Genomic DNA, 16032 nt, shown 5'->3' with positions numbered 1-16032 from the left:
AGAATGACAGAATACAATCAACAAAATACCAGCAGTACTAGAGTATAGAAATAAAGTTCAGGTTGTACAATGCTTTTACTCTTGTACTTTGGAATCCTGTTAAATTTAGACTACATAAGTTAAAAAATTGTAGATCGGTGGTTCTCAAACTTTTTTCACCAAGTACAACCCCAGAAAACACCATAATGACCAACATCAAAATACCTCTTAGCAGAGGTGGGACCAAGTCATTGCTTTGCAAGTCACAAGTAAGTCTCAAGTCTTTGCCCTCAAGTCTCGAGTCAAGTCCCGAGTCAAGACAGGCAAGTCCAAAGTCAAGACTGGAAAGTCTCAAGTCAAGTCACAAGTCCTGCATTTTGAGTTTCGAGTCCTTTCAAGTCCTTTTAACCACAGACTAATATTTTTACACAGATTGTGTATGCTTTTAAACCGCTGTATTTATTTATTAAAACAAGTGCATTTGAAATAGCATGAAAAAAAATAGTACTGACATTGCAATTCATAATAGCACTATTAACCAGTCATTTTAATAGTTTAAACAATTTTAAACATTTAACTCATTCCTTTACAGAATAAAGACATTTGCAAAAACAAGTGTAACTGTACTTATTTGTACAAAAGTGTTAACATTGTATTTCCATGGCATATTGCATTGTAACTAGTTCCACAGCAGTTTCTATTCTGTTCTTACCTTATCTCATTGATCTCATCTCATACTGTATGTGTGTTTATGTGTGCGTACACATGAAAAACATAACAAATACATGAACATAACAATGAACAGAGTTGTACTTTTTAGATGTCAGGGCCCTATGCAATATGTACACATATTCTTAATATAGTATACATTTTAACTGACCTTTATTTGACTGTGTTTGTCTTTTTGTAGGTGGCTAAAATACGCGGTGCTGCTGACCGCCGTCTAATGTTACGTTACTGTGTGTGATACATTGACTAACGTAACGTTAAGTATAGGTACCTCATGCAACCCTGCTTAAAAAAATCACTTGACAAAAAGTATGAATAAGGTAGCAAACTGCAGGGGACGCAACATATTGCTGTGTTTGAAATGATGTTATAACCATAGACATCTTATAAGTAGACGCAGTATTGGTTGCTGTGACGCAAGCAAATTGCATCTTGAAGTGGTGATGAGGAGCCGGCGAGCAGCTTAAACTGACAGTTGACAGGTAGAAAACAAAGATGCCGGGCTGGTGTTCAGCGTTTTCCTGCTCAAATGAGCGGACTGTTGAAAATAGGAATCGGGGGATTACTTTTCACAAGTAAGATTTAACATTAATGTACTATTGGTTGTATTTTATGAAAATAACATTACCACAGAGTTGAGAAGGAGCAAAGATCTTCAATATTTCTATGTGAAAATCACAAAGAAATCTTCTGGGGGAGGATGACGCCCCTACAGGGGTTTGGTTTACAAACTTTCAGCCCCACCTAAAACAAAATTCACCAGCCGCCACTGATTATGATGCATTCTCATTTTAGGCAAAATATAAGACAATACTTTCTTAACAGTATAACTGTAACCAGGAATAAGTCTTCAAGTAACAATATTCAAATACTAACATTGTTGGGTAAGACAGCATTTGGTTTTATTCTGAATCCAGTGAAAGAGATTGGTGGTTTTAGCTGATATAAAGAGTTTCAGGTGTTTATATATGTTTAAGTATTTGGCAGACGCTTTTATCCAAAGCGACATACATAAAAAATACATATATAACAATCACTGTAAACATTATCATTTAAGGTAAGAATGTAATACAAAATATCAATACAAAGTGTCAAGACAGAATAAACTCTCTGCTGCTGCAGCAACAGAGATACGGTCTATACGATATATAGATATCTAATGTATTCATACGTTGTTTATGTAGGATATACGCATGTATGTATAACATAATCATATTGTTTATTCAACTTAAAAATAGCTGACCGTTTTGTTCCCCCTTCTCTGGGCTTATATTCCCAGTTTTGATCTCGGACGTCTGGTCACTTATAGCATATAAGAATATTATATTACTGTTAAGCAAACTATGAATAATAAAACATGTGTCCGTTATCATAGCTACACGTATGACAAAAAAGCGCGTGAAAATGAGTGGTATTCAGTGAGGTAAAATGAATTAAATGCGCTGACAGTTCATTGCTCCTGCCAAATGAATTGCACTGAGTGGAGCGGATCACCACTCCAAGATGGCGGCCCCGCGTCTCGTCTGCGCCAGTAGGCAGTAGCGCTCGATGCTGCGTCTACTTATAAGATGTCTATGGTTATGACGTTAGCAGTGAGTTTACAGTCTCACTGATTTAACTACACAGCAAATAAAAGTCATGTTACTTAGCCAATAAACGTTAGCTTACATTCAAAACTTACCCTTCTTTGTGCGACTTCAAATGTCGAACGAAGTTGGAAGTTGTTGCGTCTCCGTCTGTAATATTCGAACTGCGTGATTTGCATACGGCAATTTGTTTTTTGTTGACCAAGTCGTAGTTTTTATACCCGAACGAAACCAACTTTGGTATAAATCTTTCTCACTGGCGCGTTGTTTGACAACTCTTGTTCATTGGTTGTCCTGCAATTTGATTGGCTGAATGCTGTGTGATGAAAACAATGTAGATCTAATTTGATTGGCTGTTGTACTGACACACAGCACACACGCTGATGGACAGACACGTACAAAATGAAAGCAACGGAGCGCTCCCAAATAACTTTTTAAGGTTTAGGTTTTGGGGAAAGTAGCAAGTCATGTCAAGTCAAAAGGCTCAAGTCCAAGTGAAGTCACAAGTCATTGATGTTAAAGTCTAAGTCGAGTTGCAAGTCTCTTTACATTTTGTCAAGTCGAGTCTAAAGTCATCAAATTCATGACTCGAGTCTGACTCGAGTCCAAGTCATGTGACTCGAGTCCACACCTCTGCCTCTTAGCATAGTAGGCTTAAGTGTTCAATTAAAAAGAAGGGAGAGGTGTTATTTAGCAAATATTTTTGATATTTTTTGCCACTTTAACATTATACATAGTTTGAACAGTAACACTGGTTTTGAGTATACGAAAATAAAACATTGTACAGTACTTTAATGAAGTGATTATATGGTGTACCACTAGATAGAACCCGCGGACCACTAGTGGTACATGTACCACAATTTGAGAATCACTGAAGTAGATCATCTGAGCAGAGAACCGTTTTTAGTTTCTTTAACATAATCGGAGTGTTTATATGGTACTATAGTTCATCTGACTGACATGTCAAGTGACCACCAAGGTTGGACTAGGTCAGAAATTTGGCCCTGGACTTTTTGATCCAGACCCGCCCACTACAATCCCTGCACAGATATTTAAAGTTTGAACTGAGAAGCTTAATGTTTTGTTTTTGCAAATAATCATTAACTTATACCACAAGGGCATTTTTACCTTTGTGTTACATGGCCTTTCCTTTTAACAACACTCTGTTAACGTTTGGGAACTGACGAGACCAATTTGGGAACTGACGAGACCCATTTTTGAAGGTTTTCAGGTGGAATTCTTTCCCATTCTTGCTTGATGTACAGCTTAAGTTGTTCAACAGTCCGGGGGTCTCCGTTGTGGTATTTTAGGCTTCATATTGCGCCACACATTTTCAATGGGAGACAGGTCTGGACTACAGGCAGGCCAGTCTAGGACCCGCACTCTTTTACTATGAAGCCACACTGTTGTAACACATGGCTTGGCATTGTCTTGCTAAAATAAGAATTAACGGTGCCTTCACGGATGTGTAAGTTACCCATGTTTTGGGCACTAATACACCCCCATACCATCACAGATGCTGGCTTTTCAACTCTGTGCCTATAACATTCCGGATGGTTCTTTTTTTTGTTGTTCCGGAGGACACAATGTCCACAGTTTCCAAACTGTGGACATTGATTTGAAAATGTGGACTCGTCAGACCACAGAACAATTTTCCACTTTGCATCAGTCCGGGCCCAGCAAAGCCGGCGGCGTTTCTGGGTGTTGTTGATAAATGGCTTTCGCTTTGCATAGAAGAGTTTTAACCTGCACTTACAGATGTAGCGACGAACTGTAGTTACTGACAGTGGTTTTCTGAAGTGTTCCTCAGCCCTTGTTGTGATATCCTTTACACACTGATGTCGCTTTTTGATGCAGTACCGCCTGAGGGATCAAAGGTCACGGGCATTCAATGTTGGTTTTCAGCCTTGCTGCTTACGTGCAGTGATTTCTCCAGATTCTCTGAACCTTTTGATGATATTACGGACCGTAGATGGTGAAATCCATAAATTCCTTGCAATAGCTGGTTGAGAAATGTTGTTCTTAAATAATTTGCTCACGTATTTGTTCACAAAGTGGTAACCCTCGCTCCATCCTTGTTTGTGAATGACTGAGCATTTCATGGAAGCTGCTTTTATACCCAATCATGGCACCCACCTGTTCCCATTTAGCCTGTTCTCCTGGGGGATGTTCCAAAGAAGTGTTTGATGAGCATTCCTCAACTTTTTCAGTCTTTTTTGCCACATGTTCCAGCTTTTTGGAAACCTGTTGCAGGCATCAAATATTTGCAAAAAATGGTTTTCCAGTTCGAGCATTAAATATCTTGTCTTTGCAGTCTATTCAATTGAATATAGGTTGAAAAGGGTTTGCAAATCATTTTATTCTGTTTTTATTTACGATTTACACAAAGTGCCAACTTCACTAGTTTTGGGTTTTGTACAAAGCACATTGCAACAAGCTTGTAGATCTGCAATGTGGCGTTATTTGAAGCAAGTATAAAAAAGGGCCTAAAGGGTTAATTTAAAAAAATATATATAGTAGTGTTTTCTAGTACCTTTACCTATCACTTACCACACCAACATGTTTGCTATTTATTTCATTTAAAGTTTAGTAAGTGACCGTTTTTAAACAGTTTGTTTACATGTAAAATCTTCCACTCCTTCTTTGTCTCATTTTGTCCACCAAACGTTTTATGCTATGCGTGTATGCACAAAGTTGCACTTTGTGGATGCTATTGACTTGTTGGAGTGCTAATCAGGCATATTTGGTCAGTGCACGACTGCAAGCTAATCAATGCTAACATGCTATTTAGGCTAGCTGTATGTACATATTGCATCATTATGCCTCATTTGTAGGTATATTTGAGCTCATTTAATTTCCTTTACTTTTATCCTCTTTGTATATAATTTACTTTTGCATGTCTCATGACACATTATCTGTATGTAATATTGACTGCATTTCAGATAGTTGTTTGTGTGCCATGTTGTTCCAGACCACAGCAAACATTACCTAGCTTGCCAAAGATTGTAAAAAATCTGCCTGCCGTTTCCTTTAACTTGGACACACACATATATACCTTTGGCCATTAAAAGCCAGTCATTTCCAGGAGTTATCTCACCTTCTTAGTAGCCTCTGACTTACTAATGTTTTTTAATGTTGTAAACATGTGTAGAATAAATATTAAATCTAAACATTTTTTTGCGTGTCAACGAAGATTTGCTTCAGCCTGCGACACAGTCATTTTGATAGTAGGCTATTGTAGCTAATATAGACACTTACGTCATGTGTTGTCTTCATTATAAGACTTGTATACAGCTTTTCATTTTTTGCAGCTCCAGACAGATCTGTTTTTTGTATTTCTGGTCCAATATGGCTCTTTCAACATTTGGGGTTGCCGACCCTTGGGCTATGGTGTCAGGAGAGGGAGTTGTAGTGGGCTGCGAATGACCAAAGATTGTTTATTGAAGGTGATGGTCTACCGCATTGTGATTTACAACACACACAATGTCCTACACAAAGTATATTTGCAGTCAGTCATATCATCTTCTTTTAGTCACTTAAAAATACCAAGGACATGACCAATGGTAGATTATGTCTCTCGGCTGGCCTGGGAACGCCTCACGATCCCCCAGGAGGAGCCAAACCAGCTGTCCAAATTTTTTCCACCTATGGCCGCATACTGAAAAATGAAAGGATGCGAGGGCCACTTTGATAAATTTTGTGTTGTATGTTACAAAGCAAATTGCTTTTAGTGTTATATCTATTAGTTTATACCAGGGGTGCCCACAATTTTTCAGCAGGCGAGCTGCATTTCAAATGACCAAGTCAAGATGATCTACTTGTATGTATGTATGTATGTATATATATATATATATATATATATATATATATACATATATATATATATATATATATATATATATATATATATATATATATATATATATATATATATATATATATATATATATATATATATATATATATATATATATATATATATACACTACCGTTCAAAAATTTGGGGTCACCCAAACAATTTTGTGGAATAGCCTTCATTTCTAAGAACAAGAATAGACTGTCGAGTTTCAGCTGAAAGTAATTTTTTTCTGCCCATTTTGAGCGCTTAATTGACCCCACACATGTGATGCTCCAGAAACTCAATCTGCTCAAAGGAAGGTCAGTTTTGTAGTTTCTGTAACAAGCTAAACTGTTTTCAGATGTGTGAACATGATTGCACAAGGGTTTTCTAATCATCAATTAGCCTTCTGAGCCAATGAGCAAACACATTGTACCATTAGAACACTGGAGTGATAGTTGCTGGAAATGGGCCTCTATACACCTATGTAGATATTGCACCAAAAACCAGACATTTGCAGATAGAATAGTCATTTACCACATTAGCAATGTATAGAGTGTATTTCTTAAAAGTTAAGACTAGTTTAAAGTTATCTTCATTGAAAAGTACAGTGCTTTTCCTTCAAAAATAAGGACATTTCAATGTGACCCCAAACTTTTGAATGGTAGTGTATATATATATATACATATGTATGTATGTATATTTGTATGTATATATATGTATGTATATATATGTATATATTAGAGATGCGCGGTTTGCGGACACGTCCGCGGATAATCCGTGGGTCGGGCGGATGCATGACGAAAAAAATACATTTTAAATAGATTCGGGCGGGTGGCGGTTGAACCAATTCAGAAATATATATACATAGTTAAATGTTGTTACCCACATACGAAAAACGAGCAGCACTCTTTGAAACAGGCAATTATTCATCAGGCACTGCTGCAGCTGTCACGCCAAATTTCTTCCCCCCTACAACCCCCCCCCCCCCCCATTTACTTCCGGGGCTGCCATTTGTCTCGTCTCTGTGGGCTTTTGTCTCGTCTCTGTGGGCTTTTATCACGCTTTGGCAGAACAAAATACAACCTTTGTTTTTCCTGTTTCCAGTTGTGGTTAGCACAACCAAAAACAACACAGTTTTTCGGCATTTTGGAGGCAGAATGACGGGTTTAACCAGCGTAGGTCGACAGGTTAAAGAGTTTGTTTTCAACGCCAGTCTGGTTGCTATGGCTCGAAGAACCCGTATGTAGCTCAGTTGCCCGGATGTCGGCCCACCTATTTCCCAACTCACATGGAAACGGGGTTTGTAGTATATATCTGTATCATGAATCAATGTAAGTGGACCCTGACTTAAACAAGTTGAAAAACGTATTCGGGTGTTACCATTTAGTGTTCAATTGTACGGAATATGTTTGTGCATTCTACTAATAAAAGCTTCAATCAGTCAAAAAACACACGATGGCGGAAATAGAAGGCTTTTATTTTGAAGTGGCGTTTCCTTACTGGAAGTAGTCTCTTGGGCTTGACGCAGCTGGGAGGTTTTTTTTTTATTTTTTATTTATTAGCACGGCCCACTTTTGATGACGTAGCCTAACAGGAGAGAGAGAGGCGCGCTGACGTCTTCTCCCTTTGCTGCACTCTGCCAAACCTCTGCCGCTCAGTCGTAAAGCTGCTGGTGTCCGCCTGCTGGTGTACCGCCGTCAATAATCCGCCGAGGGCAGTCCGGGTCTGGTTCTTCTCTCTCCGCCTGTGTAAGGGGGGGGGAGCTTCCCTATAGCCCGATCCCGCATGGAACGGCACTGCTGGAGTAGACATGCAGAGGCGCGCTTCCATCCCGCAACAAGAAGCATGTCCATGTTGCACCGCAAGCAGACCCAGTCCACCTTCCTTCACCTCATACGACTTTGATATGAGTGACATTGTCTGGGATACCGACGAGGAGTAAAAAAAACAAACAAACAAACAAAATCTAGTAAGCGGGCCGGGTTCTGCTGTGCAGACATTTGTGTACCGTCAACCTCTGCATACAGGATCTTTTTTTTTTGTTTTTTTTTTTTGATGGAGCTGGAGAATATAGTGGCCAACACTGTACTGCTTAAAGCCAGAGAGGGTAAGTGAACGCACCACACGTGAACTTGTCAATGGCCTTGCTCGGATACTGTACGTGGTGGTCATCAAAACCCACGCCTTGTGAAATATGACATAATCAACACTGAATATGCACGCATTTCAGTATATTTGGAATATTATGTCTTTTTCCCACATCCGCTTTCGCTGCCCGTGCAATTGAATGTACTCTTTCGCAATATCTTGCATGCAGACACACACACACACACACACACACACACACACACACACACACACACACACACACACACACACACACACACACATTCTTGTATTTGTTACCTTCTTGTTACCTCCGAAAAATGCCTACCTCTTCAGGACCACCCCTTTCTAGATCAGTGTTTTTCAACCTTTTGCACACCACCAGCAGAAATCCTTAAAAAAAAAAACGAAACTCAGTTGACAGTAAAAAGTCGTTGTCGCAATTGTTGGATATGACTTTAAACCAAGCCTGGGCAATTATTTTGACTTGGGGGGTCAAATTTAGAGAAAAAAATGTGTCTGGGGGCCGGAATATCTATTTTTTTAGGAACACTAATACAAAACCTCACAATAATGTCTGACTGAATGTATGCGTCAATGATCACAATTCACCCTGTATGACCATAAATTATGGGGTTCCCCAGGGATCCATCTTGGGGCCTCTCATTTTTATCCTATACGTAAATGATTTTGTAAACTCCTCCGAAACTTTTCATAAAATAATTTTTGCTGATTATACAAATTTGTTTACCTCACACAGGAGCCTACACGATCTACACTACCGTTCAAAAGTTTGGGGTCACATTGAAATGTCCTTGTTTTTGAAGGAAAAGCACTGTACTTTTCAATGAAGATAACTTTAAACTAGTCTTAACTTTAAAGAAATACACTCTGTACATTGCTAATGTGGTAAATGATTATTCTAGCTGCAAATGTCTGGTTTTTGGTGCAATATCTACATAGGTGTATAGAGGCCCATTTCCAGCAACTATCACTCCAGTGTTCTAATGGTACAATGTGTTTGCTCATTGGCTCAGAAGGCTAATTGATGATTAGAAAACCCTTGTGCAATCATGTTCACACATCTGAAAACAGTTTAGCTTGTTACAGAAACTACAAAACTGACCTTCCTTTGAGCAGATTGAGTTTCTGCAACATCACATTTGTGGGGTCAATTAAACGCTCCAAATGGCCAGAAAAAGATAACTTTTATCTGAAACTCGACAGTCTATTCTTGTTCTTAGAAATGAAGGCTATTCCACAAAATTGGTTGGGTGACCCCAAACTTTTGAACGGTAGTGTACAAGTAACTGTCAATTCAGAGCTTGTGAAAGTGGATTCCTGGTTCAAATGCAATAAGCTCTCACTTAATGTTAATAAAACAAATTGTATTATATTTCAGTCTAATAAAAACCGGACAAATACTGAGCACTGCCATATCAACATCAATGGGCAGGAAATACAGAGAGTGTACTCCACAAAATTCCTGGGGGTCATCATTGACGAATACCTCAATTTCAAATGTCACATTATCCATCTGTTAAACAAATTATCCAAATATGTTGGCCTGTTCTTTCACCTTCGTCATTATCTTCCTCTTTATGCTCTACTTACCCTATATAAAACTCTCTTTGAACCACATCTTAACTACTGTAATGTCATCTGGTGTAACACCTTCCCTACCTACCTTCACAAATTAGAATCCATGCAAAAGAAAATCATACGGGCCCTGTCATGGTCCAAGTTTAATACCCCCACTCGACATCTATTCCATAATTATCATCTCTTAAGACTGATGGAGTTCAATATTTATCACAATGCTTGTTTAACCTATCAAGTCATTCACAGGCTGAATCTTAGGCTCTGTAGCCTGGTTCCTATCTATCATCCCCAGCATGCCCACAACACTCGTAACTTAGATCTGATATCAGGTAAACATCGTCTACTGGCTTGTACTGCTCGAAGTGTTGTATGCAGGGGACCAAAGATTTGGAACCGGCTTAATGAGAGCCTCAAGATGCTGTATCCATTCTCCAACTTCAAAAAGAAACTGAAAACTTACCTATTAACCACCTATCTCTAATGCCTCATGTGGGGTTGACTACTGTTGGGTTTTGCATGGTTGAATGAATGTATGTGTGTATGTGTATGCGCGCTTTAGTACTATTATCTTGTGTTTATCATATAGCGTTGTTGTTTTTTGTTGTTGTTGTGCTTGCTACCATGTTTCATAATTCCATGTATATACTGTCCTCTGGACCCCCTGTCAAAAGCTTCTTCTAGCTTATTTGGGGGACCCTTTCACTTACCAACATCTTTAAATGATATGGTATTGTGAATAAACTTGAAACAACAATGCTAAAAACGTTGTACACTTTTCTATGAAGGATAAAACACTGAATATTGACAACATATAAACGTCACACCCCCTCTCCATCCACATATTTTACAATCAAGCGAAACGCAACAAAATTGCAACAAACAGCGAAATATGAATGCGAAGGGTAAAAAGAACCCCACCTACAATCTGATATATCTGATACATCATTAAGCTTTAGAACTTCGTTGTAAAAATCTCCTTCCGCGTCTGTCCCTGACACCCGCATTTCTGGCTCTGGAAACACTCTGTGGAAACGCTCCCCACCCACACTGCTTGGTGCCTCGTCTGTGCTGCTGTGACGTAGATTACCAAAGTAACTAATTAGATTACCATAGTAACTAGTATAGCACGCAAAAGCGCAGATTCCAACCATTGAAATACTTTGTATATTTCAAGGCTTACGGTCATTAGAAAACATCACTGCACATCATAATGGCAGCTACACTTTCCATCTTAAAGATCTAAAAAAATGATTTGGGAATGTCCGGCGGGCCAGATTGAAAAGCTTAACGGGCCGCATGTGGCCCCCGGGCCTTAATTTGCCCAGGTCTGCTTTAAACCATAACCAACCATGCATCACTATAGCTCTTGTCTCAAAGTAGGTGTACTGTCACCACCTTTTTTGCTGTTTTCCTGTGTGTAGTGTTTTAGTTCTTGTCTTGCGCTCCTATTTTCTGTGGCTTTTTCTCTTTTTTTTAGTATTTTCCTGTAGCAGTTTCAAGTCTTCCTTTGAGCGGTATTTCCTGCATCTACTTTGTTTTAGCAATCAAGAATATTTCAGTTGTTTTTATCCTTTGTTGATTGTCATGTCATGTTCTGATGTACTTTGTGGACGCCGTCTTTGCTCCACAGTAAGTCTTTGTTGTCGTCCAGCATTCTATTTTTTGTTTACTTTGTAGCCAATTCAGCTTTAGTTTCGTTCTGCATAGCCTTCCCTATGTTTCAATGTCTTTTCTTTGGGACACTCACCTATTGTGTATTTTTGGTTTAAGCATTAGTCATATTTTTACCTGCACACTGCCTCCCGCTGTTTCCGACATCTACAAAGCAATTACCTACCGGCTGCCACCTACTGATACGGAAGAGTATTACACGGTTACTCTGCCGAGCTCTAGACAGCACCGACACTCAACAACAACACATCATTTGCAGACTATAATTATATATATATTATTTAATTACTGGTTTTCAAATAATATTTTTAACCCAAATAGGTGAAATTAGATAATCTCCCACAGCACACCAGACTGTATCCCACGGCACAGTTGTTGAAAAACACTGTTCTAGATATATAAAGATTTGGTAAATGGGTTATACTTGTATACCACTTTTCTACCTTCACGGTAGCTTTGTCACTATTGCCACATTCACCCATTCACACACACACATTCACACACTGATGGCGGGAGCTGCCATGCAAGGCCCTAACCACGACCCATCAGGAGCAAGGGTGAAGTGTCCTGCTCAAGGACACAACGGACGTGACGAGGTTGGTAGAAGGTGGGGATCAAACCGGGAACCCTCAGGTTGCTGGCATGGCCACTCTCCCAACCGCGCCACACCGTTCCCCGATTTGTATTTACAAATACCTCCGAAAAATGCCTACCTCTTTAGGACCACCCTTTCTAGATATATAAGGATTTGTATTTACAACATTAATAATATATACATACTATGCAAATATAAAAAAGGTAAGCTTTTAGTTATCTTAAATTAAACACATTTTTGTTTGTAATTGTTCTTTAATCGTCATTATTTACTTCACGTTATTACAGTATGTCTTTACATACGTTTTTTTTTTTTTTAATTAATTTTGGCCAAAGGGGGCGCATTTAAAGGCCTACTGAAATGAATTTTTTTTATTTAAACGGTAATAGCAGATCTATTCTATGTGTCATACTTCATCATTTCGCGATATTGCCATATTTTTGCTGAAAGGATTTAGTATAGAACAACGACGATAAAGATTGCAACTTTTGGTATCTGATAAAAAAAAGGCTTGCCCCTACCGGAAGTAGCGTGACGTAGTCAGTTGAACATATACGCAAAGTTCCCTATTGTTTACAATGATGGCCGCATGAAGTGAGAGAGATTCGGACCGAGAAAGCGATAATTTCCCCATTAATTTGAGCGAGGATGAAAGATTTGTGGATGAGTAAAGTGCAAGTGAAGGAGTAGTGGGGAGTTGAAGCTATTCAGATAGGGAAGATGCTGTGAGAGCCGGGGGTGACCTGATATTCAGCTGGGAATGACTACAACAGTAAATAAACACAAGACATATATATACTCTATTAGCCACAACACAACCAGGCTTATATTTAATATGCCACAAATTAATCCTGCATAAAAACACCTGCGTGTTTGTTACGCTAGCTCCTAGCTCCTCTGCTAGCTCCTAGCTCCATAGAACACGCCAATACAATTCAAACACCTGATCAACACACACAATCACTCAGCCCAAAAGACCGTTCACCTAACCCAAGGTTCATAAAGCTTATATATTTTTAAAAAGTTACGTACGTGACGCGCACATACGGTCAAGCTATCTAATGTTTAGCAGCCAAGGCTGCATACTCACGGTACCTGATATTCAACTGGGAATGACTACAACAGTAAATAAACACAAGACATATATATACTCTATTAGCCACAACACAACCAGGCTTATATTTAATATGCCACAAATTAATCCTGCATAAAAACACCTGCGTGTTTGTTATGCTAGCTCCTAGCTCCTATGCTAGCTCCTAGCTCCATAGAACACGCCAATACAATTCAAACACCTGATCAACACACACAATCACTCAGCCCAAAAGACCGTTCACCTAACCCAAGGTTCATAAAGCTTATATATTTAAAAAAAGTTACGTACATACGCAAAAAAAAGTTGCGCACATACGGTCAAGCGATCAAATGTTTAGAAGCCAAAGCTGCATACTCACAGTAGCACGTCTGCGTCTTTGTCATCCAAATCAAAGTAATCCTGGTAAGAGTCTGTGTTGTCCCAGTTCTCTACAGGCGTCTGTGTATCGAAGTCAAAAGTCCTCCTGGTTAGAGTCTCTGTTATCCGAGTTCTTCCATCTTGACTGCATCTTTCGGGAATGTAAACAAAGAAGCGCCGGCTGTGTACTGTTGTTGCTGACTACGTTCGAAAAATACGTCCATTTCGCACCGACAACTTTCTTCTTTGCTTGCTCAGCTTCCTTCTCCATAATGCAATGAACATGATTGCAACAGATTCACGAACACAGATGTCCAGAATACTGTGGAATTATGAAATGAAAACAGAGCTTTTTCGTATTGGCTTCAATGTGGAAGGCATACCCGTGTTCGCCGGTCTACGTCACGCGCATACGTCATCCTCAGAGGCGTTTCGAACCGGAAGTTTAGCGGCAAATTTAAAATGTCACTTTATAAGTTAACCCGGCCGTATTGGCATGTGTTATAATGTTAAGATTTCATCATTGATATATAAACTATCAGACTGCGTGGTCAGTAGTAGTGGGTTTCAGTAGGCCTTTAAATTTCTTACACACACTTGTTATTACATATGTTGGCCAGAGGGGGAGCACTTCAAATTTTTACACACACTTGTTATTTCATATGTTGACCAGAGGGGGAGCACTTTTACAGTAATCTATTTATTTATATGTGCACCTTATTGGTCTTTTATCCTGCACTACAACGAGCTAATGCAACAACATTTCGTTCTTATCTGTACTGTAAAGACAATAAAAGGAAGTCTAAGTCTAAAACCGACTCAGTCAATTTGAAAAATCCCTCCTTTTTGGGACCACCCTAATTTTGCTAGATTTCACCACCAGGGGTGAAAATGAGACATTCTCTGTTAGATGCAATGGTTTTCCGTATTGGGACCATGATTTCGGTCCTAGATTGTTCACTGGTCCTCATATAGAAGGTACTTTTCCTTGTTGATGTCTCAAGAAGGGTAGAAATACAAGAACACACACACACACACACACACACACACACACACACACACACACACACACACACACACACACACACACACACACACACACACACACACACACACACACACACACACACACACACACACACACACACACACACACACACACACACACACACACACACACAATGCAGGGAATAACTACTTTCTGTTGCCTGGATAGCGTTTGCAAGGTAATCCAGTGATGTGACTGGCATTTAAAATGCACACCTTAAGGGCCTGCACAGAATGGTAGCCAGTACATGCACTATAGCTGTTGGGTGTGTAGAGGGTAATGTGATGATGATCTGATTAATGACATTTATTCATTAACAAGATTAAGTAATATTGTTTGTGATTATATTTGGTCACACACAACATTAAAAAACTTTTATTTTACTGGATATTATCTTTAGTAGGTACTAGTTGCAATGGATGTAGCGCTGCAACTATTAACGATTATCTTAATAGTCGACTAGTCAGCAGTTACTTTTTCGATTAATCAACTTGTCCAGTGGTTCTCAAACTGTTTTCACTTGGGATGTCTGATAATGCTTTAAAATGTAATATCGGAAATTATCGGTATCTGTTTCAAAATTATTGGTGTCGGTTTCTTAAAAGTACAATTTATGACTTTTTAAAACTCCGCTGTGTACACGGACGTAGGGAGAAGTACAGAGCGCAAATTAACCTTAAAGGCACTTCCTTTGCGTGCCGGCCCAGTCACATGATATCTACGGCTTTTCACACACACAAGCGGATGCAAGGCATACTTGGTCAACAGCCATACAGGTCACACTGAGGGTGACCGTATAAACAACTTTAACACTGTTACAAATATACGCCACACTGTGAACCCACACCAAACAAGAATGACAAACACATTTCGGGAGAACATCCGCACCGTAACACAACATAAACACAACAGAACAAATACCCAGAATCCCTTGCAGCACTAACTCTTCCGGGACGCTACAATATACACCCCCGCTACCCCCCGGGCCCCACCTCAACCCCGCCCACCAATAATGCACTTTGTGACTTCAATAATAAATATGGCAGTGCCATGTTGGCATTTTTTTCCATAACTTGAGTTGATTTATTTTGGAAAACCTTGTTACATTGCTTAATGCATCCAGCAGGGCATCACAACAAAATTAGGCATAATAATGTGTTAATTCCACGACTGTATATATCGGTATCGGTTGATATCGGTATCGGTAATTAAGAGTTGGACAATATCGGGATATCGGCAAAAAAGCCATTATCGGACATCTCTAATTTTCACCAAATACTACCTCAGAAAAAACTTGGCTTTCCAAGTACCACCATAATGACCGACATTAATATACAGTAGCGTAGTAGACCTGAGTATTCATCAAAAACAAGGCACTATGATGGCAATATGACTCAAGTAAACAACACCAACATTTTATAT

The 16032-nt window shown here is 39.2% G+C and overlaps 1 protein-coding gene across 2 annotated transcripts in view; it reads left to right on the top strand.

Annotated features, from left to right (window-relative positions):
• The first annotated feature begins 7709 nt into the window (after positions 1-7709).
• The window catches only part of grk5l (G protein-coupled receptor kinase 5 like), a 152469-nt gene continuing 144146 nt past the window's right edge, over positions 7710-16032 (top strand). The window contains exon 1 of one of the 2 annotated variants that reach the window (XM_062051177.1): positions 7710-8242. In XM_062051177.1, the coding sequence (XP_061907161.1) occupies positions 8191-8242 (52 nt within the window). In that variant the 5' untranslated portion in view covers positions 7710-8190. The remainder of the gene's footprint in view (positions 8243-16032) is intronic. The other variant, XM_062051176.1, reaches the window with a different exon arrangement.

Source organism: Entelurus aequoreus, linkage group LG06 (assembly GCF_033978785.1).
Source record: "Entelurus aequoreus isolate RoL-2023_Sb linkage group LG06, RoL_Eaeq_v1.1, whole genome shotgun sequence".
Taxonomy (NCBI): domain Eukaryota; kingdom Metazoa; phylum Chordata; class Actinopteri; order Syngnathiformes; family Syngnathidae; genus Entelurus; species Entelurus aequoreus.
The sequence above is the reverse complement of the archived record's forward strand: the minus strand, read 5'-3'. Positions and strand labels throughout refer to the sequence as shown.